Raw genomic sequence first — 27,978 nt, 5'->3', positions numbered from 1 at the left:
GGCAGAAAGCAGGTAGCATGGACCCTTGCTAACTGGGCACCCAGCAAAATGGAGCTGACTTGGGTAACACTGACATCCATGTTTGGTTCCCTGGTGTGATGCACTGGGGGGGGGGGTGATTTGCGCCATGTTGGAATGCCGTAGAAGGATGCTGGTTTTCTTGCAGTTATGCATATGCCCACTGCACAGTAGATTTTGGTCTTGCAGACTCCACAGAGTTACAGAGAGCCTACTGAGAATGGGCTGGACCTCCTTGCTTGTACATAGGCTAAGTGTTTCCAGGGAGAAGAGCCCTGGGTTCTTGGCTTCAGGAACATCCCGAATTCATTCCAAGCTCTTCGTTTCCTGCAGGGCCTCTTGGGATCACTCTCTTTCAGAGGTTACACAGTGGACACTGTCTCTTTAAATAGTAGAGGCTGAGAATCTCTCAGGCCACCATGACATATCCCAGCATTGGACCGGCCCCTGAATAAACTGGAAAGACGCCTAGTCCAGCTTCAGTTACAGGGAGCTCCACCAGAGAACATCTCAGGGAGCCTGGCTGGAAGCAGCAGAGCTCAGATCCGTGTCAGCTGTGGGCATCTGCTGTCCTGTGGGCAGGGCTTGCCTTCCACCCTTTGCATTTGACTGCAAAGAAATCCGTGTAGAGGAAGGCGTTACACCGTTGTTCTGGTGAGTTTTATTGGCAAATGATGCCTCTGGGTGGTGTGGCATGTTATAGCGAGGCTCAGTTCCCGTCCACTGAAACCTGCACATGGAAGTGACTCCAATGGAGACAGCACAAAGGTACTGAAAGTGACAGGAACTCGGGAGTTCTTAAGTTCTTGCTTAAAATCCAGGTGTGCATTTGACTGGGGAGGTAAGAGAGTGGGCTGAGAGCATCTAGAACCTGAATACATCCAAATTGGAAGGGGAAGGGGGACCTAGATGCCTTGCCCTAGTGCAAACAGCTGTATTCGCACAGCTGGCCAGCGGGGCTGGGGCATGGCCCCTTCCACCTGTGGCCAGCAGGCTCTGGGTGTGGCCACGCTTGTACAGCACTTCCTCAGTAGCATTTCCTCTGTAGCACTGGGAGCTGGCCAGGAAGCAAGAGGCAGCAAGGGACAGATGGGGTCATCTTTCTGGCAGCTTGTGGTGTGGCTATGACCCAGGCTATTAGTGGCTGAAATACCGAGTTGGGGAAGGGCAGAGTGTGGATGCATCTACAACCGTCCCCTCCTCCAGATGTATATTAGACGGCCTTTTGAAGCTCCCTCAACAGGAAGGGAAGAGACTCCCGAGCTAAATGCAGTGCCACCGAGAAGGCTCGGAACAAATAGGGTTTTAAGTAAGTAAGTGTGCAGTGACTTCTAGGACACACTCAATATGAAAATGACCATAAAATCGAAGACTTAGCTCCATTTTCTCAGCCCTTCTCCGGCCACATACACTCTTGTGGAGCTGTAAAACCCCGGGCATTCTAATGTATTTTAGTCCGGAGGTGGCTAGGCCTGCCTTGTAGGGTCGTGAATATTAAATGTGGCGTTCTTATCATAGTGGTGCGTTTGTGGCCTGGTCCTGTATTTTGTTCCAGACGCACCGCTAAGGGCTTTGAGCATATCTTCTTGATGGATCACCACGCCCTTCAGTGCAGGCGCAAGTAGCTCTTCCCAGCGACATTGAAAACACTGACACTCAGGGAACGCTCTCAACAGGAGGAAGCTGGCTGATTAGGGGTGCCTGAGCACAGAGCCCCAACCTCAACCACCGTCCCCACGGCTCCTCTCGTCCCGCTGTGTGCCCAGCCCTGGTAGAACACCTGGCATAGACAGGTCATTGGATAAGAATTTCACAAGTGTTCTTTTTAATCTGATAAAGAAAATTTAAAAGATCATTGTCCGAAGAGTCCTTCAAATTCATCTTTTTATTTAATAAGCAAGACTAGACAATGAGTTCAAATGATGACCACCTTCACATAGCAGAGTAATATGGAACTATGTGAGTCATCTAGGGCTCTATGACACACGACTCATAATAGGTAGGGAGGGTGTGGATGTGCGGGTAGAGACCTTTAACGTATTGGCTCCTTGCTCAGTCGGCCGACACAGGTGTCCTGATGGCCACTTGGGCACATCTCCAATAAGGGCTGCCTAGCCTCTCCCTCTATAACTCTGGGAGGGCCACACTCAGGCGGCTATGAATCAGCTAGTTTCTCTGGCCACTCTTCCGCACCTCCTCAGATGGCCAGTTCCCTCACCCCCTCCCCCCCCACCGGTCAGGACTCCAGCCAAGACTGGGAGCCAGGCCAGATTGCCTCAGGCAAACTTCACCCTAAACTTATATGCGGTTGTAATCTGGGTTTGCCAAAGTTAGGAGGAGCCAGATCCTAGGACTCCTTGTCTCTTTATCAGTGCCCCCACCCCCACCCCGGGCAATTCTGGTCCCAGCAGGGTCCTCTAGATGTGTCTCCTGAATCCCTGGAAGCCGGCACACTTTCTAGGCACAAACAGGGATGGCATAGCCAGGATGGGTGTTTTGAGGACAAGCCCAATTAAGATCAAGCAAGCCAAGTGTGAAAGGTCCCAGAGGTCCGGGTTGCCGGTAGGAGAGGGGATCCAGCCTCAGTCCCTGCATAGGCACGGTCTGCTTGGGTGCGCCCGGACTGTGCACGTGCGGCATGAGGCGGGGCAAGCTTTACTTTTGTAGGCTGGGAGTGGGGGATGAAGGTACGATTTACTGGTCAACAGGGTCTAAGTACCACAGAGCTAGAGGAGGTGGGAGGCGAGAAGCCTAGGGGCCTCCAGCTTCGAATAAAAGTGAAGGTTTTGCAGAGATCTGCTTTTCCGGAGGTGTCTTAGTCCAAGTAACTGTCTGGGGCAGTCGGCGCCCCGCCCGCCTGCCCCCTCTCCTCCGGGAGGCCCGCCCTCCCGCACACGCTGACCCCGGGACACACCCTTCTGCAGCGACGCAAACAGGGCGTAGTTCCCGTTAAAGGGGAACGCCGGGAGCCTCCCACTGCCCCCTTGCTTTGCGCGCACGCAACCCCACAACACGGCTGTCTTTTGGGGACGCCAGCAAGCCAGAGGTCGCACCGGAGTTTGTGCCTGAGGCCACTCTGCTCTGAGACAGCTGTCCCTTTGAACTGCAAGTAAGTTGGTAGGGAAAGTGAAGGAGGTGGGGGAGAAACCTGGGCATCCGTCTGGAGGTAGTCCGCCTAGAATGGTGACCGGGCTTCAGCTCTCCACAGGGCCGTCTTGTGGCAGAGCTCCGAGACCCCTGCCTGTTTCTTTTCTAGTCTCCCCAGGGTGGTGGCCTTGTCTGGATAGAAGGTGGCTGGGACGATCACGCGATTCTTTCCAGAAGATGTACTGTTAAATACCTAGGATGGTATCCCAGACCTCTGGCCCTTCAGGTCCTAGCCACGGGCCTTATCTGCTCTTGCTCCCTCCTACTTGAAGCCATCCGATGTAATTTTAATTTTTCTGGAAAGCATGGAAAAATCCTATTTATATCTGTGCATTCCTGGGGTTTTGTTTTTGATGTGTTCCTTGGGAGGAAAATGGAGTGTCTGGGATAGAATACTTGTCAAAACTATTTTGAAGTCTCCTTAGCCCAAGGTTCTGTCCTTAACTGGTCCACCCAGCTGCAGCCAGTCTTTCACAGCTGAACACATTCGCTATCAGATCACCAAGCTTTAGCTCTCTAAATCTGTGAAGGGTGGGGGGATAGGATCTCCGGACCGCAGAAACACGTCTTGCCAACTCTGACCTGCGGGACTTCTCAGACTCAGTCAGCCGTTTTATACAACCTCCTTCCCGCCAGTCAGTGGCACCCCAGGATAGGACTCCTGGCGCATCCACTCGGGGTGGAAAACTAGACAGGGTACGCGTAAGGGCCCTGCTTGCGGCGGGCTCAGCCTGGCTGTCCGTGGGAGCGTTGTGGGGGGGGTGTGGGGAGAACGTGGAGCTTGCTAGACTCAAGGCCTTTAGCCCCCTGGGGCGCAGGAAAGGCGCTGAGCCCCGCGCGCGCGGGAAGCTCGGGAGCCGGGCATTCCTCCAGCCCGCCCGCTCTCCCGATCCGGGAGCTGCCAGCGTCTAGGCCGATCCCCGGGCGGGGCGGCTCCTCTCAGCTGGCAAAACCCGGTGGAAACTTGGAGGCAAGTAACGGAACGCGAGGCACGCTGGGGTCTGGGAAAACAGCCTCAGGCAGCGGGCGACCCCAGGCCGCTGACTACAATCCTGGCGCCACCCGTTGAACCTCCCGCCCCCGGGGAAATCCGCCCTGTGACTCGGGCAGGGACGTGGCCTCTGTGGCCTTCGGAGTCCCACGGGCCATAAGAGGAGCCCCGGCTGGGCGGAGGCTTGCTGTGGCCTCGGCTCATCCTTCTGGAAACTCCTCTCCTCCGCGCGCCTCCCGGGGTGATCGAGACGTGCGTACCACTTGCTTGTTTTGTTCCAAAGGCAAAAGATGTTGGATCGCGGGCGGGCGCAGGGCGGGGATAGGGATGGCGGCTGCTGCCCCCTCCCGGCCAGCTGGGCCCCCGGGCCAGGGCCACCGGCCTCACACCCGCCTCCCTCTCTGTGCAGGCACCACTCCACCGAGCCCGAGCCCAACTCCCAGTCACCATGCTCCTACTGTTGTTGGGGATCCTGTTCCTCCACGTCGCTGTGCTAGTGTTGCTGTTCGTCTCCACGATCGTCAGCGTGAGTGCAGGCGGGCAGGGGAGGCTCCTTGAGGGGCGGCAGCTATTCCTGCTCTGGGATTCCAGGTGCCAAACTGGAATGATATTTGCAGAGGGCTGAACATCTCAGAGGCCCAGGGACATTTGGTTTTGCACTTTCTGGCCTCCCGCTTCTTTCAAGTCCTTTGAGAAAGTCGGGCCAGAGTTAGGGGTAGGGTAGGAAGTGAGCAAGGACGGGAAGAACTTAGCTGCTCAGGCCTCTGAGCCAAAGGGGCTGACTGCAGGGTAGATCCATGATTCTTGGCCTCTGGTTGCTAAGATTGGATTGCTTTTCTTTACCTTGACGTAGCCTCTTGGAACTAAGTGGGCAATTTAGAAAATCTTCTTTCCCCAAATCATAGCTCAGACGAGCTGTTTCTTTTATAAAACTCGTTAGGACTTGGAGTTATCGAGTTAAAATCGGCTTACCTGGAGAAAAGTTTGCAAGTCTCTAGCCAGTATTGCAGCAGGCCTGTTGTATCTTGCCGGACTGCCCTCCACTGATAGGAACTGGGCAGGGAAAACGTGTTAGGAAACTGTCAAACACAGTGGATTAGTTCTTTTAAGTTTACTTTCTTGTCCATGAAGATGTATGCTTCTGGCTTTAACGTCTTTAATGTAAGGCAAGGTGGAAGTGTGGGTTCTGAGGAGTAGGTTTGGGATTTGTAGATTGTTTTATTATTAACGAGATCTTAATTGTGACTATGGTTGATGCTAATCTTGATAGCAGTAGGAATGATAAGCTCAGTTGGCACAGTGCTTGGCGAGCAAGCGTGAAGCCTGGGTTCAGACCCTAGCCTGGCATGAACCTGTGTACGGTAGTGCAGCCCTTCCCGAGGTAGAAGCAGAAGGGTCAGAAGCTCAGGGTCATCCATGGCTACCTAGTTTGAGGACAGCCTGGGCTACCTAAGACCCTGACCCCTCCGTGCTCACCCAAGAAATAGATATGAGAAGAAGTGGGCTTATAGAGGTCGGGACTAGGAATGACTCCCAGGAAGTGTCTGTGTGCCGGGGTAGAGCTTGGGGACACTGTCCTTGGGCAAGTGCCTCGTTCCTGCTGCGCCACACACCTCTCCATGCAGTGGCGTATGTATGTGTGGGTATCTGTGTGCGTGTGAGAGACCTTTCTATTTCCAAAGTGCTTCTCACACACAAGGCAGTGCTCCCCACTCTGCAAATATCTGTGTCAGGCTGGCACCCCGCATTCCTGGGTCACAATTGTTAACTTTACCAGGGAGTGGCCTGTGCTTGCAGGGGAGGGACCGGGGTTGGGGGTAGGGGTGGGGTGGGTGTGGGGTCAGGCCTCCAGGTGATGAGTGAAGCAGGCTGGGGAGTAGCCTGTGCTGGTCTCACTGGGTGGGGGTGGGGCAGGCCTACAGCAGAAGGCCACTCTACCATCCTCACCCTGATGCTTTTATTCCTTCCTCGCCGGCTGCTTCACTAATCGGAGTGTCTTATTGTTTCCAGCAATGGCTCGTGACCAATGGACACACGACTGATCTCTGGCAGAATTGTACCACGTCCATCTATGGCGCTGTCCAACATTGTTCCGCATCGTCAGTGAGCGGTGAGAGACTAGTTTGGCGCTCTGCTCCAGTGGTCCCGAGGGCTCTTCTTTTGCACCTGAAAACATCAGTTCTTGGGGCTCTGGTCTAGAAAGCGCATACTGGGTGGGGTGGAATGTGTCGCAGACCCATGAAACCGACGTGAGAGGCAGGGCCAGTTGTCTCGTGAGGAAGACTTCAGTATTCCTGTGACCCTGCCTGAGCCACGCCTTCAGCTTGCTCTGATCGCTTTGTGTAATGCTCGAAGTGGGTAAAGCAATTCGGACACAGTTAAGCAGAGGAGGTAGCATGCCGGTTCACCTAAAGCAGAGCCCATGGCAACAGGTGATACTGCAGACATGTTTGGTCTGGTGACTGTCTCCATCAGAAATGTCCTGCATCTTCCCACTGCAGTTGAGATTTCCCGAAGATGGCCTGGCCAGGTTTGCCCCCATCCCAGTTACCAGACTGCCTTCCTAGGTCTTGGGCCTCAGTGGTACCGTTTAGCATCATAAGCTGAGCCTGTGGACCTTTCTCCACAGACTGTATTTCTCCTCTGCTCTCATCATCTTTGGCTGTGGGGTGTTGGAAACCAGGCTGAGGATGAAATCAAGGGCCCACTAGGAGAGCTCTGGTGGAGGTGAAGTCATGAAATTTCTGCCAAGACTTGGTCTTATGTTCCCAAGGATGGGTCCTGGCCCCAGGGAGACCTGGAATTCTGACTTCAAAAGGCCAGTTAAGGACGGCTTCCGTCTTACTGTAAATGGCTCTCATGTTTCATTGAAGATGCCACAGTCAGTGAGAGGGATCGGTTATTATCCAGCCCCACAGAGCAGACAGTGAAGTGACTCTCAGCTCAGTGCAATCCAGTTCCTTCGCTGATTTCTCTCTTCCTATAGACTTGGCAAGAGTAGGTCGAAGTATAGCAAATGAAAGACCTTTGCTCAGGGCAACTGGTAACATATTCACAGGGAGGAGAGGCGAAAGGCTGTTTTAAAATTCCACAGTTCTGGGGACACAACAAAGACCCCAGTTCCTTTGAAATGGGTAGTACTTCATCTGGGTGTGTGGGACACACTAAATTGAAACCATCCTAGAGGTTGCACAGTGAGTCGGCAGCCAACTAAGTGAATACTGTTCACGAGTGCCTGAGAAAGAGATGAGACTGCTCTCGGTCCCCCAAAGCCACAGAATCAGGTTTCAACTGCTTCAGCCTTAAGGTCTGGCAGAAGTTCCCTGCGCTTTCAGGCTGGGTGTCTTCTGCCTCACCACTGACACCTAGTGATCGTTAAGGGGCAAGACAGCCTGCAAAAGTCAGCTTTCTATGGGCCCTTGGGGCTGGTGTCCACAGGCGCTGTCCCCAAGTGGCATCTGGCCACGTGGGGTTGGCACAGAATTCAAGACTCTCAGGCCCGGAAGGGAACAGTTTTGGCAGGCATATTAAAACCGCCTGAGTTTCAGCCGAAACGAGGAGGCAGAGGAACTGCTAAGCTGTGCACAAGCTGTCTGCAAGAGAGAATGGAAGGTACAGCTGGGTAGCCCGTTAATTGGCCCACACTGCATCTTCCTACACAATAAATAGCTGTTCCTTGGTGCCAGAAGCACATATTAAAGAGACACCGGTGCTATTTTAAAGAGGAAACTTGCTTCTCAACTTCTCCGTGTCTGACACATTCATCTTCCTGGGCTATCCCACAGTGATTCTGCTCAGTTGGTTAATGTGTTCCAAGTCTTCTTGATGGCTTTTCTGGGAACCCCAGGTTGTAGCTCCAACATTAATGGGCTTTTGAAGCATTCAGAAAAGGTCCCCCAAAAGCCGGGCTTGCTTCCACTTGGGCTTATTCTAAATTAGGAGTTTCCATTTACACTCCCCAAGTAGTAATTACCTGCCTGAGGTCTTCCAGGTGTGTCAGCATGTTACAGACTAAGCTCCCAGGGATCAGTCCCCTGGGCCTGCTTTGCCTGGTCCATGGTATCCAACAATAAATTGTGCAACAACAGAGAGTTACAAAATTACTTTTAAAGCATTGGGCCACGTTCTTGAATGAACGGTGTTTAGTTGTTCTCTGAATTAAATGAGTTGCATTTGTCCTTAGAATGTTGGAAGCATTCTCTTTGAGGTAATCATTATTGGTAGTGATTTGATAAGATTGTGTGCCGACAGGCTTCCTACCTCCCCTTGGGGTTTTTCTGCCACCAAGGTTGGTCTTGAATTCTTGGGTTCAAGGGATTCCCTGTCCTTCAGCTCCCTTGAGTAGTTGGGACACCATGGCCACAAGCCACTATTTTAGCTCCAACTTGCTGGGTCTCTGAAAGGTCATTAAAGCTCTACTCTCTCTCTCTCCCTGGGATAGGGGTGGGGCTGCTCTGTTGTCGTAGAAGCCACTGCTATGTGGGTGTGGACTGCTAGTGTGTACTCTGGGCAGCCCGATAGCTATCCTATTGAGCCCAAAGGTGAATCACGTCTCTTTACAGAGCCATCTCTTTGCGCTGGGTCTAGTTTTACGTGTTCTTCATGGGCCCTCAACTCCTTCTCACCCTCTCAGATTTTTCTACACTGATTCACTTACTTTCTGGCCCCTGCCTTGCTCAATCCCTGCAGTAGGCAGAGGTGAACTGGCTCTGTGGGACCCGCCCAGAGGCTTGGGAGCTCTTGGCCTTGGCGGTCAGGGATCTTGCCCCTGCTGATGCTGAAGCTCACTGAGTGTGGGGGCATGAGTCACTCACTGTGAAGGCACACCGGGCCAGGTGCCCGAGGAGAGGGGGCAGACAGACCGTGCCTGGGTTCAGGAGGAAGTGGAAGGGCAGTCTACAGTGGGAGGCAGAATATGATCCCTTCTCCAAAGGGCAGGCAGGATTTAAGTAAATACAGGCAAGCGGGGAGGTATGCTCTGTCTGGACAATGACCTACTGCAAGAAGACGGGGCATGGTAGACCAGTTGGCTCGAGTTTTGGTTAGTGTTAGGATTGACTCCATTGGGTAGAACCTCTTCAAATGTTAGTGCTACAAATGAGTTTATTTTTCCCCTTTTGTAATGAAATCAGAGCATGGCAGCCTGGGAGACACATGGCGTTTCATCACGACATTTTTAGGGAATGAGATACTTTCCAGCTCATTTCTTTGCTATATTTTGGGGTTGGTTCTCATCTGACATGAGTGTACAGGCTGCTGGAGTTCTAGCCTTCTCATCCTTGCCCTCAGTGGCAGGGCGAACACAGCAGGGAAGAAAGAATGTGCTCTTGCCCCTTTGGATGGAATGTGCCTGGAAGCTCACGTTTGTTCTTCCTTTTGTTGGAGCTTAGTTACCAATCATGCCTTGCTCATTTATAAGAAGGCAGAGAAATGGAGTAGGATTGTGTCAAAAATGTCTCTCTTTCTGTCTCTTCCCTCTCTCCCTCGTTCTTTTTCTCCTTTCCTCCCTCTGTCTCTCTGTCCCCCTTCATCTTTCTCCCTTCTTCTCCCTTCCTTCCCTTTCTTCCCTTCCATCTCTTTCCCTCCCTCCCTCCTTCCTTCCCTCCCTCTCTCTGTACCCCTCCATCTTTCTCCCTTCCTCCCTCTCTCCCTTTCCTCCCTTTCCATGCTCTCTTCCTCCATTTCCCTCTTCCTCCTCAAGTATAGTGAAATCTCAGAGTCCTTTGTCAGTACCATGAGTCCTCATTTTCTTTCAGCACATTCTTCTCTTCCAAACGTCAGACTCATGTTCAGCTACCTGCCAGAGAGTTCTCCTGGGCTGTTTAAGAGGTCCCACCCAAGTCACCATCTCCAGAGTCAACCTGACCCTGGAGTAAACTGTGACTGCCTGGGAGAAGCTCTAGTCAGGAGGAGCATTGAGCACAAGATCACAGGGGAAGAGAGCAGAACAGCGGAGTGGGGCCAGAATGGGGTGTGTCTAAAGATTCTTCCAGACTCCAGCGTTTCTCCAAGCCCCTGTGATGGAGCTGAGGAACCCCTGCTTCAGGTCCGAGCAGCACATCTGCTTTGTCGTTAAGTGAACCTGTGCCTAGTGTTTTGAATTTCTATTTTTTTAAAAAAATGCATAGACGTAATCTCCAAATCTGTGAACCTGTGTGAACCTAATCTGGAGCAGAAGGGTCAGATCCCAGGCTGCTTGGGTGCCTGAGGGTTGGAAGGGCTCAACCTGGCCTTGGCCTCCTCATTGGCTTCGGAGAACACAGCTGAGGTCAGTCAGGTACCGAAGAACTTGGCCTTTGGTGTGCCTAGACTCATACCCACTTAGAAACTGCTCTGTTGTATTGTAGGATGAGGGCCATGGCAGAAAAAAAATATGCTCATTCTTGACACATCTTTGATTTTAGAAAGTGTCTATTCAACCCAGAACATGAAGGGAATAACCACACCCTCAATGCCTTCATAGTGGTTGGAGATGCCCTATAGGCCCTCTGGCGAAATTGGCCCTCTCAGCTGCAGAGGACCTCTCTGTCTCAGAGGATGCCTGGGGCTCAGACCAGAAGCCAGTAAGACTTCCTTGTCCTTCTTTTCCATTCTAAAGGACAGTGACAAACTCACGGCAGTCTCTATGTTGTGGGTGGCATTGCTGGGGCTGGAAACAGGAAAACATCTGTCCTGCCAGCGTCAGTCCCCCTGAACACTCTTGGTGGTCTCTTTTGTCTGTGCCTCCAAAATGATGCCAGACTTCATCTCGCTCGGCCTTGGGATGACACTGTCATTTTGGCAAGGGCGCCAGACCATTTCCTTGCTGTGGCTCAGCTTCAGGTCAGACTTCAGGAAACCCAAAGGCCCTCTGCATTTATGGGCTCACGGTTCACAGTTTAACATTTTTGTGGCTCCCCAGGCCAACCCAGAATTCCACTGCAGCAATGGGTCTTGAATTCACAGGATCTCATAGGTTCTCTGGCAGGAAAAGGAATCAGGGGATGGGATGTGACATTTGATCTCCTGACTTTTTTTTTAATCAGATGACAATACGTAGGCATTAATATGGAACATACGCAGTCTTTGCTGTTTAAACACTGAGGCTGATGTGAGAGGATTGCCTGAGCCCAGTAGTGCAACGCATGCATGCATAGATAGCATAGTGCGTCACTTCCATAATAACCAATTATTATGGTCAGTGGGATACTGTATCACAAGATATGATGTCAGCTACATTCTTGGGGTTTCCCCGGAGTCCCAAAAACATCCTTTGCATTTTAGGAGCAGGGAGAGTGCTTGGTCATGGCTTGACTTGAGGGCATGTGAGAGGAAGATGCTTGGGCCTAGGGGCTGAAAATACAGCCGCTGGCATGCAAGAGCCTCCAGCTATCTGCTGCTTTCCCCATCCGTCTGGAGACACCTCTGCAATAAGCCTTCTGTGTGTCTACCCTGCTAGCGATAGGGAGCACCCTGCTTCCAAGAAAAGCTTTTCCTCTCTGAGGAGAAACCAGTGAGCTGCAGCCACGTGTTCTTCATGTATGTGGAGGTCTTCCTGTACCGTAGACTTGGTTCCAGAAATTGGGCACGTGGAGGCATAAGAAAGACCAGGTCTCTGCCCTATGGAGCTCACAGTTGGTTGAGAGACTTAGTTATAATTAAAAAACAATCCTGAGAGCAGAAGTTGTGTTTAGAAACTTGTAGAAACGAGGTAGACTGCTGTCCCTGAGGAGGAAGAAGCAACTGGTCATAGAACACCCCTTTGTCTACAGTGGAGGGTGGGCGTTTTGAAAATTAGTTCCGGGGAAAGGCAAAGGACCAGCGGGGAACTGTTGTGATGGTCCAGGCCAGGAATGATGGAAAGTGACAGCCCTGGTGACAACGATGATGTAAGCCCTATGCCAGGCCTTCTTGTTAGAGTTCCACATTCAACCCACTTTAGAATGTAGGACATTGGTAGAGGCTTGCCTGATTGGGAGGAGAGGAGGAGGGGCTGTACTTGTCATAGCTTTTGGCGCTGCATTAGACGTAGGGTTTTGTGGAAGCATGGCTAGAAATGATGTCTAGGTTTGTGGAGCAGGAGATAGAAGTGAGATGGGGCATTGGAGCATGGAAACCAGGATCAGATTTGCTCATCAGTGGTGTCAGCAAGGTCTCTTTTAGATTTAGCAGTCCCTGGGGACCAGTCTCACTGGATTCCAACAATTGGACATCCTGAATCTGTGATGGAGGGTATTCAGGGACCTGGGGCTGAAGTGGAGAAGAGGGGGCAAAGGAGGAACACTCTTGAGCTGAGCCTTGGTTAGAGGTTAATGGGGACCTGCAAAGGTGGGAATCTTGGGACCAGCAACCTGGGGTGGGAGAGGAAGCCCATGAGACAAAGTCATTTGAAAAATTCTCTTGTTCATCCCACAGCTTCTGTCACCTGGGGCAGTCACTCCTGGTTGCTTTCCCCTGTGCCATTTTTCTAGACTTGGGCTCACTGTGTCCCATTGCTCACCCTCAAGAAGTGGACAACTTTCCAGTGGTCTTTGCACCAGCACGGGGTGTGACAGCAGTCTTTGTTCTATTGACAAGTCTTCCAATAGTGGAGGACTGCAGTTTCGTCGCCTCCTTTCTGTGGCTTCTCTGGAGCTAGTGAGACTGCTCCAGGGTTCCCACTGTATGGTCTGGGCAGGCAGCAAGTGTGAAGAGGACCTGTGGGTTTGGCTTAGCAAAGCTGTCTCTCCATGCCACAGCATCTCCCCTCCTCTCTCTTCTGTGGATTCTAAATCGTAAAGGTGCCAGGGAAGGCATTCAAGTATATTGTTGACTTTTCTGACACTTCAGTGCCTTGTGGTGGAAAAACAAGTCACTGAAGTCCCAGAAGTCCATGCTCTCTTACACTGGTCTATCTCTAGCAAATGGGGCAGGCTGGCAGGTGCCCTGATGTCTTAGCAGTCACCCGTGCTAAGGTAGGGCACACAGTCAGAGTCCTCGCTGCACAGGTCCCAGGGCCTCTGCACATCCACGGTGTAATTGTCATATAGGTGGACCCAAGAAGGTGGCTGACCCTTGAGCTTGTTCTTGGGGATCACATACATCATCAGGGGACCTGGGGAGCACAGAAGGGCTTTGTGCATAGGAGAGAGTGGGTGGCATTCTGTTCCTGGTGAGTGTGGGGACTGTAATCTCCATGGTGGCCTTTTTTATCTGCTGAGGGAGGTGGAGGATTTCGGTCTTTCTTGTATGAAGAAATCCTGTAAAACCCAAAGATCGCAGAGATAGCCCAGCCATTTCCTGTCTGCATTCATATGGCTCACGCTATGCAGTGGAATCTGCCTCTCTCTTCTGTGGCCAGACTCAGTGATTTCAAGTGGGTGCTATGGTCAATGATTTAAAAAATATTAAGCTCCATAAGTTATTCAAGCTTTTATTATTTTTTTTAAACAAGAGCACAACTTCTTGGGGCCTGTAGTAATTCACTACATACTGTGAGTGTCCATAGAGAGGGGCTAATACACCTGAGCATGAAACCCATGCCACCCCCCACTTTTGGTATCGACTTATTAAGTCTTGGAGTAAACATTTTCTGCAGATCTTCCTGTTTCTCCAGTTTCCTAACAAGGTACAGAGAAAGCTTTTGGAAACTTCCTCTGTTCAGGTAACTCAGGGACCCCAGGGGGCACATAGGAATCCCTGTGCCAGTCCAAGACCCAGTGCGCAGAAGAGCATCGGTATCGGAGTGTACAGCTAGTTAGTATGTCTTGCACAAACCTCTTAATTAGGAGTGCAGTTCACTGAGTGCTTGTGTGAACTGAGCATCTTAGCCAAAAAGGGTCTGCATCTGGAGGCGGCTCTGGTTTAGGGTGTTTTTAGATGTTGGAACACTTGCATATGCATTAACTCCGTTTGGCGAGGGATCCAGATCTAAACATGACATGTATTTATATACAACTTATATTCATAGCCCAAAGATGAATGTCCACGTATTCAGTGTACCATCACTCTGAGTCAGGTGAAGAACTCCCCCACTGTGTCAAGATCCAGATATTTTTAACATTTTGGATTTTTGTATTAGTGACATATGTGACCTGCTATCAGATGTCATTAGAGTCCCTTGATGTGAGGGTTCTTTCTACCCCACACCGGGCACTTTGTGTCCACTAATGTCCAGCTGCAGGTTGCTCCAACTAGAACACCTCCATAATCACCAGCTGCAAAGGCCTCAGCAAGGTGAGCCTTCCTGATCTCTGCGAGCCCCAGGGTCACGCCTTGCTTTTCTATGTGATCTACAGGGGTCATGGGTAAAATTAGCTTGAGTCCCGATTCTTAAGTCAAACTGCTGGGGTAGGGGCGGAGGTCCTAGGACAGGACCCACACTGGACTCTGGGCCATCAAGCTGGTGGGCGAAGGGTAAGCAGAGGCCACATTGTTGAGGGTGGAGGCCGCTTGGAAATCCAGCGAGTTCTGGAATGGCATTCATACTGAGAAATCAGAGAAAATGGTGATTTTTGTGTGATGGTGGTGGGTTGGAGATTTGAGGGCGGGGGTCCCGCTCTGGGGGTTGCCACGTGACTTTGAAAAGAGTGCAGCACAGTGCCTATGCGAGGCACTGACTCCTGCCTTTGTGATTTAAAGCCCCGAGGGCTTTCTTCCATGTCCCCAGTTTGTGTTCTACCTTATCCACCTTACATTTCCACATTTTCAACGTAACTACTTACTATTTATAATGGTTTTTGGTGGCCCTGAAGACCAAACCCATATCATCGAGCAGGCTAAGTAAGTCACCGATCTACTCACAGCTACATTTAGACTCTGGAGAGCTGTCTCTCTGGAATCAGAAAACCATTCACAAATTGCCCAGTGGGGAAACCAGAGGTCAGGCATAGAGGCTGACTCCGTGCTGATAATGACAGAGGCAGATGAACTGTTCGTGTTTTCTGAGCCCTTCACCATCTAGACTGTAGGCCCTGGGCTAAGAATATAGCCGAGGGGGCAGATGTATTTCCTTCTCTGATCAGCTGGCTCTGGGCAGGAATCTGACCTTGAAGGGAAGCCTGGGTGAGCCAGCTCTACCATCCCCTGTGTTCCCTGGGGGATGGGTTTGTCTGCAGCCACAGCCCAAAACAGAAAGTTGTCTGTAGCCCTGGCAGCTGGCATCTCATTGGATCGGCAGGCCTGCTAAGACCATGCAGGCTTTTTCACTGTGGTTTAGTACCAAGGGTTGAGATTGGCTTAGACTTAGCTCCTACAATTCCCCAGGTATCTCCTTTGAATTCCTTACTAAGTGAGCACTGGAGAACGACAAGAGGTTTCCTTGGGTTATATACTCAATTATTGTAGGCTCTCAGTTAGTGGGGAGCAGGGTATTACCACGCCAGCCTTTGCAGTTCACTAGAAACAAGTTTCAAATTGATACTCCCCCTCCCCCGCCACGCACTTCTGTTTCTCTCTATTGTCAACATTAGCCTCTTGCCTTGCTCTAGCAAACATGGGGGCACTAACTTTAGAGGCCAAAGTAAAGCCACCACTTGATTTACTAAATAAGGGTTTATCGGATAAGTCAGCCACACCCACTGGTTTACGTGCTTCCTGCTGAGGCTCAGTGACCCCCTAAAGCTTAATCTTCCAGCTCACTGCAGTCAGCTTGCTAAGTAGACAGACACTTGTCTGCTGATGCTTCACAGCGCTGCTGTGCTGGGATGAAAAACACGGAGAAATCAAAATTAAGTCAGAACGCATTTGGAGTTCTGGTTGGTTCCCAGGTCGCATCACTTCTGTGAATTCTGTGGTCCCCAGCACAACACCACTTTGTGTGACCTGAATGGAGGTGCCTAGAATGGACCCTCCAGTCACTGCATATAAAAGGTTGTTTCTCTGCTGCTAGTACCGTCTGTGTGAGTGGGGCTGGCTTTATTTGCCAATGCTCTTTCCTTCTTTCCCATTGCTCCTCCCTCCCTCCCTCCCTTCCTATTTCTCCTTCCTTTTCTTCTTCCTCCCTCTTCCAGTGAGATTGAACCCCAGAGTCACATGGACTAACTTCTGTACCCTCCTCCTTTAACAGGACTTTCACTGCAGCCTGAATCCTTGCATCCCTATGACCTGGGATAGTAAGTCAATCTAGAGAAGGGCAATTCAGTTCTCCAAGAGGCAAATGACAAGTTAAATAGGTGGCAGCAGAGCCACCTTGGGGCTATTCCAATGAGAGCACACACACATGGCTGCTAGGGAGAGCCTGGCTTTGCTCATCATCGCCTGAGCCTGTTCTCACATGGGCTCAAGCCCCCACCCCTCTGCCCTAGCCATCCCTCTGTTCTAAGTCTGAGAGTGATTCTGGCTGGGAGGAATGGTAGGGTAGCTGGACAGCCCCTTTAGGGCATTGCAGGCTTTCCCCTTTGAGCAGCCAGTGGACGGAGCCAGTCTTGGGACTGTCATGGAGGCAGCTGTCTCCAAGGCCTGGCTCTGCTTATCCTCGACTGTCCTTGACTAGCACCTGATGGATGGCACTTGATGACAAGTGGATCTCTTTACTCTATGCCCAGAATCCTGCAGTCCTTTCAAGTTTTGGAAACCCAACCCTCGCTATTGACACTGCCGGATCTTCTTTACCTTGTAATTTTTAAACGTGTTTAATGTTCACCTAATACATGTCAAGTTGCTTTTCATTATGAAGTGTGGATTTGTTCCCAGCCTAATGCCCAAATCCTCTTAAACTCAAGCTCCTCACACTCAGTGGGGTAGTTAGTATTTGTGCATAACCTTTGCACATTTTTCTGTGTGCTCGGATAGCTTAATGGCAGTGCAGTGTGGAGCCTGGGTAAATAGTTGTCATTGTACTCTTCAGGGAGTGCGGGTAAGGGAAGACTGTGTGCACACGACAGGCAGAGCTTTTAAAAGCATCTTCGGCCTCTCTGGTTGAGTCTGTGGATGTGAAGGCTTCATTCAGGTGAAGAGTACATTCTCTTTCAATGAAAAGTAAGTCAGAAGATACAGATCCAGTGAAAGGATTTTGACTAAACTCCCCCTCATTATGTTATAAAGTTCCTGGGGGTTTCCTGGCATCAGATTGACAGATCTTGGTTTTTTTTTCTGTAGGGATGTAGTGTAGCAAGGACTATCGTTTGGTGTGTTTACATCATGGCCCTGTGCACACGTGTGTGTATTTTACTCCTTATTGTCTTGAGAGCTTTTAAAAGTACTGCTATCTTAATTTGTCATTTTTCAAGGGCTGCAGGTCCGTTGTAGGTTGATAGTCTAGTTCATTATTGTAAGAGACTGACTGTAGGTCAGACATTATAGGAGATACGTTTGATTCATTATTCCTTGTGAGAGGAATAACCCTACTGTGGAACATCCTGCTTGACTTCCTGAATCTCTACTAACTCAGTTAGTTTTGGGTTCATTTCATTCTTGTTTTTCTAGCTTCTGGAGTTGACAGTTAAACCCCCTGTTTTTGGTATTTCCCTGGTAAAGGCATCTGAGGCAGATTGTCCCCTGAAGACTGATTGGCCCCAGTTCCCAGGTAGCATGCTCACTTTCAGAGCCATTCTTTGCTGATGAAATTTTAAGTATATCTTTGAGTATATGTTCAAGTATTTACTTCTAGACACAGACATTAAATTTTTGAGCCATTATATCTTAAACATTGAAAAATTTAAATATATTCCTTCAGCTCTCTAGGAATGAAAGGCTGTGTCGCCATTGTTCCTGTAAACAGCATGTATCATGTTGACCCAGGCAATGTGATCAACTCTAAATTCTGTCTGTTGTTAGTGCCTGTGCTCACCTGTTATGATGCCTGTGTGGAAGTAAGAGGAGGAGTTTTGGGAGCTGGCTCCTCCTTCCACTGTGCATTCTTCAAGTGCTTTTACCCACTGAGCCCCCTCACCAGACTTGATACTATCTCTAAAAACTTCTTTTCAACAGTTGGGTAGATAAAAGCTGATATCACATTCTTCATGAGTTTCCCATGCATCCTCTGGTTATCTAGCGGGGTTGAGTTCATATATGTACTGGCTTCATATTTATCACTTGCGAATCACATATCCATGTGGCTTTTTAATTTAACATCTGACTCTTTGATCCCTCTAAACCTTAATCTTGTGGATCTGTGAGCTAGAGACTAACTCCATCTGATACCCCCCAGCATTTCCTTCCTTACAGTCTGTTGACTGTATTTAATGTCCACTAAATTTGTGTCTAGACATCCGAAGTCTTCCTTCTGCCCTACTCTACCATTTTCTGTCCGTGACTAGAACATAGGGTTTGAATTGCTAAAACTTTATAAGCTTCGCGTGTAAAATATTTTAATTGTACATTGTAGCTATATTTTATTAATTGTATTGCTAATAGAGAGGATGTAAGGTAATGGGCATACACTGGAGGTCTGTGCTTGATGTCTGGTCATTTTTGTTTACTGTTCTGGTTTTCTTCCCTCTGTTTTATATTGTTATTGATCTCCTATTTGTTGTTTAAACTTCTTGTTAGCTGTTATTTTTTGCTTCTGTTCTTTTTTTGAAGAAACAGTTTTTGAGACAGTGTGTTACATAACCCAGGCTGGCCTTAAACTTGCTATGCAGCCGAGGATGACCTTGACTGTTTGAAGAGCCGTCATGCTCGGTTTATTCAGTACTGGGGACCGAGGTTGTGCAGCCTGGGCAAGTACTCGGTAAACCTACATTCATCTTTTCGTGAAGTTTTGAATCATTTTGTCAAATTCTAGTTAAGATATTGACAAGAATAACATTATATTGCTCATTGTTTTTGATAAAATTGGAAATTTGCAGCTTCAAGTGTTTCTTTCCAGGAACATCATTAATGTTGAGGGTTTTGTTCTTCAATTCCATATTTATTTCTTCTCCCCACCAGATATAAAAGACATGTTGTCATATTTCTTCAATTTCATTAATCTGCACTAACTCAATAAATTTTGGATTTATTTCATTCTTGTTTTTCCCGATTTTTGAGTTGACAGTTCATTCCCCCTTTCTTCAGTATCTTTCCAGTAAAGGCATAAGAGGTAGGCATTGTCCTTTGAAGGTCGCTTTGGCCGCAGCTCTTGTGTCTGGCACATTAATTTTCAGTGTCCCTCTTTGCTGATGGCATTTTTGCCTTTCAGCTCCGTTTCTTTAAAGGATTGTCTAAATCCTCTGTTAAGTGTGCAGATGGATTTTGGTGTCTGTTTTATTTTCTATGCCGGTGTTCATTGTACTTGCAAGGCAAGCGTTATACTCCCAGCTGTAGCCTTGGCCTGGGCCCTGGCTAGTTTTTGATTTCCAACTCCTGGTTTTATTTTATGCTTAGGTCATCCCTGCTTTCCTGAGATATCTTCCCCCCAATACCTAATACACAGTCTGTAAGACTGTCCCATGTGAGTTTGAAAATTGTTGATAGATTTTATCATTTGAACGTACATTTCCTGTGTATCTGCTGCACTGAGACCACTCCTGTTGTCGGGGTAGCCTTGACCCTTGTGTCTTGGCTTTGTGGTTTACATGCTTGGAAGAGGGAAGTTTTTCGCTTTGGCTACCTTTATATTTCAGCTCAGATTCCGTGTTCTCATCTGTTGTCATTTGTCTTCTATTTTGCTTATCATTTATTTAGGGTCTCTTTTAAAAACTGTCTTCAGATTTCTTGGGTCATCAGCTGGAATGGTTTGACTCAGAGAGCTGTTCATGAGTAACTTCACATGGGTTGTAGCCAAGGATAGAGTTGGTCTTGCTCTGTAGATCTGTGTGTTCTGTTTGTGTGTGTTCATGGTTGAAAACTGCCTCTTTATCTTCTTATCCCCACAGCCAGTGTGGATGTTCAAGAAATGCTTACTGAATACATCTCCTGATCCCCAATTCTGTTCTGGTTGGAGAACCAGTTTTGGGTTAGATCACGCATGTATAATGGGGTTCAAAAGTCAATAAATGAAGGACAGCGTACTTTTCTGACTTGTATAAATTTAACACATAAAAATTTTGAGTTTAATCACACTGTGTAGTTCACAGTGTGTTAGTGAAAGATCTTATAACTGGAAAATGAGACCCACAAAGGGTCTGCTTCAGCCTTGCCCCTTAGGACAGCATACTCTGGGGGACACATCCCAGCCACAGCTGAGTCACGGCTCCAGGTTCAGATTAGGACCTTCGATTTGTGGCCTCTGCGTCATCTCACTGAGGTAGATAGTGTTTTAATGGATTATGGTAACATCAACTTTATTGCAGAATGAGCCTTCAGAGAAAGCCACACTGTCAGGAAAAAACACATGCTAACGGCACACATGTTATGGTGGCTGTGTGACGTGAAATTGGGGCTGCTTCTGGCCCCTCAGACACTGTTTTCTTTCTGAATGGAGAAAGCACCAGTATGCATTGCTATGGTGAAAGAGGGCAAGTCTTTGGATGCTTGCTAAGCACTGGTGTAAGCATCTTTTGATGATAGGGTCCCTCTCTGTAGCTCAGGCTGGTCTTGAACTCACCTTTATCTTCCAGTGTTGGAATTACAGATGTCTGCCACCGCTGGGTGATGTGTGCACTTTGAAGCTATTGCACACCAGCTCATGAGCTTGAGACGATAAAGCCCTCTCTGTCAGTTCTCTTCTTTGGTGAGGGTAGGGTAGACATAGTCCAACCCATCTGGTGGACACTGTCCATGTCCCCCTGTCACACTCAGGCCTGCCTGTTTCCTCCTTCATTTCTTCTAAAGTCAGACTAGCTTGCAGCAGATGATGACCTGGGATACCCTCCCTTGCCTGAATTGCAGTTGGAAGTTGAGATATTTGCTGAAAACATGGCATGGTTGACTACAGTGGGAACGCAGAAGCCATGGTCCTGTCTGGTGATTTAACTGATCACAGACAGCTCTGTGCTGAGGCCAAAGACCATGGTCAAGACTGACCAAGAAAAGGACGGAACTGGCAGAGAACATGGAATGCCCATTCGTCTTTAGCACTTTCTTCCTGCTTTCTGTAAGCGCCCCCTCCCCCCAACAGCATTCCGAAGCTCTCTTTGGGGGATGCCAACCTCCTGAATATTGGTTATAAGCTATTATTTTTGGAATATAGTAGGGGGATTCTGCCAAGTTCTTCAGAAACTCATACGTGTGTGTAGGGGGTCCTAGAATATTAGGAAGTCGTGGACGAGGCTCAGACCCTGTAGCACGTATACACACAGATGCTCCCTGGTTACCATAGGGTTATGGCTCACTGTAAGTTGAAACTAATGTTAAGTCAAAGATGCATTCAACACACTTGCTACCCAATGGCAGAGCACCCTGCACCCTGCAGTATGGGCTCTTTCTGCTCATAGCGGTAGCTGGGTGACTGACTGGGTGTGGCCTCTCACTGCCATTCCCTGCTGCTGTCTCCCTTGTGACCCACGGCCAGTCAGGAAAGGCTCTGAATTCCAAGTGTGAACTACAGTTTTCCCTGACTGCTCATTACCTTTGTGTTGTAAAGTGGAAAATTACAACTTAGACTATACAAGTCACGAACCGTCTGCTAGTTTGAGCAGCGCATTTTCCAGAAGCATTGGAAGGCAGTTCAGTGTGTTTTAAATGGCACTTAACTCCCAGTGACACATACTTTTCCTACAGCCCTTTCCAGAAATGTCCATGGTTCAGCAAGAAAAGGTAGTTTGGTGATATTCTAAGTACAGACGTTAACTGTTCCCACCAGATTGGGAGCTCTCAGGAATTAGGCCACCTAGGCCTCACATGCCCTGTGAAGGTCCTCCTTGGCCATTGCCAGGTTTTCTAACCAAGTGTTCCTTCCCCCAGAATGGCTGCAATCTGTCCAGGCCACCATGGTCCTGTCTGTCATCTTCAGCGTCCTGTCTCTGTTCCTGTTCTTCTGCCAGCTCTTCACCCTCACCAAAGGCGGCCGCTTTTACATCACCGGATTCTTCCAAATCCTTGCTGGTAAGTTGTGGATGGTGACAACAATATGGGACACGGACCTTCTGAAGGACACGGACATGGTGTCAGAGTGGTGGATGTTTATATTTGGACTACTGGATGTTTATCCTGAAGCTTTTTCCCTCTCTCTCCGTCTTTCTCTTTCTCTACAACCCCCATCGTGTGTGTGTGTGTGTGTGTGTGTGTACGTGTGTACGTGTACGTGTACGTGTGTGTGTACGTGTACGTGGGTGTGTACGTACACGCTGTATATAAGGACATATTTGAACTTGGGAACACCCCACTGCTCTGTGGAATGAGACACACATGAAAGAGTCCTGGGGACTCAAGAAGAAAAGTCTCCAAACAGTCCGGACCCATCACCAGGAATGAAGCTATAATATGGGCACATCCTTAGAGGTAAATGCTGAGGCTACTCACAGAGCCAAGGACAGTCTAGAGGACTATTTCCTTTGGTTTATGTGATACCCATGGAACTATATTGGCCCTGTTTAGAACAGGGCCCTGTTCAGAGTGCTGGCAAGGGTGTTCTTAGGAAAGTGTCTTGTGCCTTTAAGTGGAGATAGTCACATTGACAAACTCCCCTGGACTTTGATTCCTGCGGCATTCTCTGCTGTCTGCACAAGCATTCTGTGCTAATACTTCCAAAGTCAAGACTGTGGTAACACATACAAACACAGGAAAGGCTTCTGCCTTCTCTCTATAGCCTGCATGTATGGTGTGTGGGACCCAGAACCTTCTGTCACGGGGTGAATACCTTACAGTTCTGTCTCTGGATTCTACTTAGTTTCTTGCTTCATTGATGCCTACCTTTCTGTCTGGTGTTTGCCAATTGACTGGGACTGGAGGGTACTGGAGAGAAGTGAGAGGTAGAGAATAAACTCCAGATTATGTCTAGCTACCATGACACACTCCCTATTCTGGCCCTCTGTATACCAAAGATACAGTGTCCCATGTTTAGCCAGCTGTGAGAATGTCAACCAGGCTCTCCATCCCTGGATCACACGCTTCTTGACTTGGCAGTTTCCTCGAGGATAACAAAAAGCACCCTTTAGCGGGCTTGTCTGCCTCCAGGCAAGATGGTTTTACTCTGGAGAGCCTCCTGCAACATGTCTCTGTGGGGGCTCCCTGGGACTTGATGGGCAGCCATTAAAGCTCCCTGACCTTGCTGTGAGGTCTTCCAGGGCCTTCTCGCTAATAGCAAACCCTGCTCATGAGCGATACATTCCAAGCCCCTTAGAGGAGAACGTGCTGATCCTGCTTCTTGTTTCTGGAGTCATTTCTGTTTTCGGAGTTCCACTGTTCCTACACGTTTGTTATCCTTACCTTTGCTGTGTTGGGTCAGGCTTACTAGGGAGGGCATCAAGGAAACCACACAGACACCAAGTTAAAAGGAGAGCTGTGTGTTGTCCTGCAGCAAACCAGCCCCAGGCAGGCACATGGAAGGCCCTCAACCCCCACTGGTTTCCTAGGTAATTGTGCCCCCGTGGCAGAATCCAAATCAACTAAGATATGTAGGCATCTTATCAAACTTGGGGACCACACCTGTGTCCCAAGTCAGGTCCGGCCACCTTTCCTCGAGCATCCAATTTAAAAAGGACCGCATTAAAAGTGGAAAACAGGAAAAAGATCTAGTCAGTGTGGCCACACTGGGAAGAAGGACAAAGAGATCGCGAGCTGCTTTCTCCCGAGTCCTTCTCTAGGTCCGGAAGTAACAGCCAGAGTTCAAATGGAGGGCCACGGATGTGCACACCTAAGCAGCCCCTGTCAAGGTGTGGTCCCACTCACCACTCACCCATCATTATCTGAATTTCAGCCTCGTCTTGGAAGATGTTCTGACAAGCCATTAGAACCCCGTGAAGTCTCTTTCTGGGAGACAAGTTCTCCCCCTCCTGGTGCCCTTCCCTTCTCTTACATGAGATTTCTAGGGAAATTTTTTTCTTTGGGGTCCATTGTTTCAGCAGTCTGATTGAGAGACTCACTTATCTCTTAAGAATATATCTCCCTGTCTGTCAGGTTGGTCCCAGTTACTGTGATTAAGGGGTTCAGAAAGATAGCAGAAGCCATGGACTCCAGAGTGAGCCTCGCCTTTTCTGTTTGTTTTATTTAATGGTGTCACAAATACCTATCTTGTGTTTTCCCTTTGTTTTGCACTTGTGGAGTTGGAGATAGGCCTTGCACATGCTAAGCAAACCCACCACCACTGGTTCATATCCCTACACCCTACAGGAAGAGGTGCCCAGGGAGCAACAGGGCAAGTTAAAAGAGGACCCTGGATCAAGGCTGAGCAAGTGTGTCTCAGGGCATCCAAACTGTTTTTGTCCCTCAGCAGTACTACGGCTTCCTGCCTCCTGTGACATGGCCAGCTTTACTGTCTGTGCATTTTCTGTAGGTCGTGGCAGGTCCTAGGTCCCATTCCACAGTGGTTCCAAGACTATTGTTTGGCTTTTCCAGTGGGGGCACACTGAGTGGGCATAGTCTCCTCTGAGTTGCCAAAGGACAATCTGATCGGGGTGGATTGTGTGACATCACCCCCCTTCTGCTGTTTGAGTCAAACAGAGTTGAGCTGTCCAGCATGTCAGCAACTCAAATAGCAGTGAGGTTAGCTGTAGGTGGCCCAGGGACTGGAGCCCTGGAGCTGCCTGAATCCCACACAGCTGCTGCCTTTATAATAGTCGCTCAGAGCTCCTCAAAGGCTCTGTTTTCAGTGGGGAACAGATCTGCCTTTGTCCAGCTCCAGGCTGGGATGCTGATGTCACTGGACCCCTCTCTGTGGAGGGGCACAGCTGTCACATGGGCATAGGTGGTCAACCTTGAGCATGGTGGCTGTACCAAAAAGTTGGGGTAGCCTGATCCCCCCATGTGTCTGCTACTCGACCATCTGTTTTGAGCTTCAGACCTGGGGTCACCAAGTGGAATGGAGCTAGCTGCTCTTTATCTGTCTCCTCCTGCTGCAGGCAGCTTTGGTTCTCAGCCTCGCTGTTTTCCTCCTTTCCTCCTTGCCTCCCTCTCCACTGCAAGACTTTGTCTGCCCCATATCACCAATAGGTCCTTCTCACTCCATTCATGAGACAACATTGCTAAGGGCTCCTGGTCCCCTCTGGTCAGCAGGGTGTCAAGCCTTTGTTGTTATCCCGTGACGTCACCAGTGGTGCACCGTCAGTTCAGTCCCACCGGTTTCCGGTCACGCACAACACCGCCCGTCTGTAGGGCGGGTCACAGGCTCATAAGCATATCCACACCCAGCCACTTTTGGGAAGAGCTAGGTGGGCTTGCTTATCTTGCAGCCCGAGTCCTCCCTGTCCATCTCGAATGGCCTGGGAGAGGGTGGCAGTGAGAGAAAGAGGAAAGAGGCAGAAAGTGTGCTGAGGACCCTCAGAAGAGGTTTTGGCATGGGCAGCCGAGGTTGGAAGTAGGGGAGCTGCTCACTTTCCCTTCACACGTATTTTCCAGCTGTCTCCTCCTAGTTCTGCGCTGGGAGGCCCATCCAGATGAGGAACATTCTCCCCGTCTAGCCCCGCTGGATGGTTCGGGTGGCAGAGAGCCACAGTCCCGCTGTGAACCCCCAGTTACCTACTGTCTGTCTCCTCCCAGGTCTTTGCGTGATGAGTGCAGCGGCCATCTACACAGTGAGGCACGGCGAGTGGAATGCCAACATTGAGTACTCCTATGGCTTCGCCTACATCCTGGCCTGGGTGGCCTTTCCCCTGGCCCTCCTCAGTGGCATCATCTACGTGATCCTACGGAAACGTGAATGAGGCACCCCGATGCACTGTTTGTCTAGGCTCTGAGCGCGCATAGGGTACACGGGGAGGGAGGAACGAAACTAGAAAACAAACCCAACAAACCAAAAAGAGCTAGCCCCAAACCCCTACTCAAGTCAAACCAAACAGAACGCGGTTGAGTGGGGAGTGCTGTCAACTGAAGATGTATATAATATCTATGGTTTATAAAACCTATTTATAACACTTTTTACATATATGTACATAGGATTGTTTGCTTTTATGTTGACTGTCAGCCTCGTGTTGAATCTTAAAGAACTTTACATCTTAACACTATAACCAAGCTCAGTATCTTTGTTTTTGTTTTCATCTTTTGTTTTGCTCAGACGTAAAAATCTCCCATGTGGCCCCTTTCATCTAAAATCAGATACCTCCCTCCCACTCAACCTCATAGGATAACCAAAGTTTGGGGACAAACCCCCAATGGCCACACTCACTGTGGGTGACCTGGTGCATTTCGCAGGAATATCCACTGCCCGAATCGCTGTGTGGAGCCCTAAGCACTCACAGATGAAACGCCCTGACCAGAGCCCTCTGCAGAAACATGCCTGGTGGCTCTGGGACACTCGTCCTTGTAGGCGGAGTACTAGGGCCACACCTTTCAATGAGAAGTTGGAGACAAGGAGTCTGTGAAATGGTGCTATAGATTTACCATTCCTCGTTATTACTAATCACTTAAACCACTCACTGGAAACTCGATTAACAGTTTGATGACATAAAGTAGAATGGAGACCTGAATAATTGCGTGTGATATAAACGGTTTGTAACCGCTTTCGTACCTAGCTAGGCTGTTGTTATTACTACAATAAATAAATCTCAAAGCCTCCATCACTCCCACAGTTTTCTCACGGTCGGAGCATCAGGACAAGCGTCTAGACCCCTGGGACTGTGAGTTCCCTGGCTTGCTGGGTCTAGAGTGTCCTGTGCCTCCAGGGACTGTCTGGCAATGACTTGTATTGGCCACCAACTGTAGATGTATATACGGTGCCCTTCTGATGCTAAGACTCCAGACCTTTCTCTTTTTTTTGCTTGCTTTTCTTGATTTTATACCAACTGTGTGGACTAAGATATATTAAAATAAACATCAGAGTAACTCACTTGTGTCTCCCAGGTTTTTGGGGGGCCCTGGGTATGGGTTTAAGGCACATGTGAAGGCAAGGTGAAGAGCTTCAATGGAAAGGGAGGTCCAGCTAGGGACTTGGTTGCAGTGTGGCGCTTCAGGAGTGAGGTCCTAGCCATCTCATAGGTAGAGGGAACATTGCAAATGTTCACTGTACAGTGTCTGCCAACTGTACAGAGCTGGGGAGTAGAGCCAGGGGGCATACTGTCACTGGCCTGGAAGGAACTTCAAGAATTCAGTTAGTCCCAATCTTGGATGGCGTGTATAGGAAACTCGGGTTTGATAGAATTGTGCTCATATGCAGAGGAGATTGGCATGAACAGTACCGGCCTCTGAATCATGATCTGAATGGTAATGGTGGTAAAGTAGGAATAGCTGAGCTAATCCCATCAGGAGGACAAAGGTCATACGCGTTACCCAGCTCCAGGCTTCTGTTATTCCCGAGCCTTTTGCAGTGGTGCAGTGTGTTGGGCCATGCAATCATTCACGTTTATTGACCCATTATTTTGAACTACACTTGAAGGTTAAGAAAGAATGAGAAAATTCCCATGGTTGCGTTTTAGTGAGCAAGGTAACCCGGAGAGATGGTGGAAGACCATGGAAGGTAGGCAGCTCAGGCAAGAGCGTGCCCTCTGCTGCCTCCCAGCGGGAGCACATTCTCTACCTTGTCTGTTAGCAGTGGATTCTGGTGTGAAGGCTCTAGGTTGTAAGAAGGGAGTGATGGGAGCTAAGTGCTCAGCATAGTGACTGGACTCCAGAAAACAGCCTGCGAGGTAGTTACCATAAGTCATCACAGAGGAATATTCGAGAGAGCATGGAAGGAGATCCTGTTTGCTTATCTGAGTCTTGGTCCAGACCTGCACATTAGATCCTGTTGTACAGGGCTCCCACCCCAGACCCTTGGATTCCCTATGCCCAGGATGGTAGTAGCATCACCTCATGACGAAATGGCAGAAAAGGAAACGGCATACAGAAGGGGCCGAATGTGTGAGGTGGCCAGATTTTATGACAGCCTGCTGTCTTGAGGGCTGATTTGCCATTTCAGACCAGCCTCAGTC

General features: G+C 49.3%; 1 protein-coding gene across 3 annotated transcripts; it reads left to right on the top strand.

Moving 5' to 3' along the window:
- The first annotated feature begins 547 nt into the window (after positions 1-547).
- Positions 548-26,897, top strand: Pmp22 (peripheral myelin protein 22). Of its 3 annotated transcripts, none has more exons than XM_075992165.1 (5): positions 548-672; positions 4,566-4,682; positions 6,167-6,266; positions 21,881-22,021; positions 25,613-26,897. In XM_075992165.1, the coding sequence occupies exons 2-5, from the start codon at positions 4,605-4,607 to the stop codon at positions 25,774-25,776; spliced, it is 483 nt and encodes a 160-aa protein (XP_075848280.1). In that variant the 5' UTR covers positions 548-672; positions 4,566-4,604; the 3' UTR covers positions 25,777-26,897. The 3 variants fall into 3 exon arrangements, with proteins under 3 accessions (XP_075848280.1, XP_075848279.1, XP_075848281.1); XM_075992164.1 differs by lacking the exon at positions 548-672 and adding an exon at positions 2,989-3,127; XM_075992166.1 differs by lacking the exon at positions 548-672 and adding an exon at positions 4,076-4,408.
- Positions 26,898-27,978: the final 1,081 nt, after the last annotated feature.

This window comes from Microtus pennsylvanicus, chromosome 11 (genome assembly GCF_037038515.1).
Source record: "Microtus pennsylvanicus isolate mMicPen1 chromosome 11, mMicPen1.hap1, whole genome shotgun sequence".
Taxonomy (NCBI): Eukaryota; Metazoa; Chordata; class Mammalia; order Rodentia; family Cricetidae; genus Microtus; species Microtus pennsylvanicus.
This window is presented reverse-complemented; position numbering and strand designations above follow the sequence as displayed.

Coding starts and splice junctions, on each gene's coding strand:
- Pmp22 (XM_075992165.1), top strand. CDS start 4,605: ATGCTCCTACTGTTGTTGGGGATCCTGTTCCTCCACGTCGCTGTGCTA. Junction 4,683..6,166: donor TCGTCTCCACGATCGTCAGC/GTGAGTGCAGGC, acceptor TATTGTTTCCAG/CAATGGCTCGTGACCAATGG. Junction 6,267..21,880: donor TTCCGCATCGTCAGTGAGCG/GTGAGAGACTAG, acceptor TCCTTCCCCCAG/AATGGCTGCAATCTGTCCAG.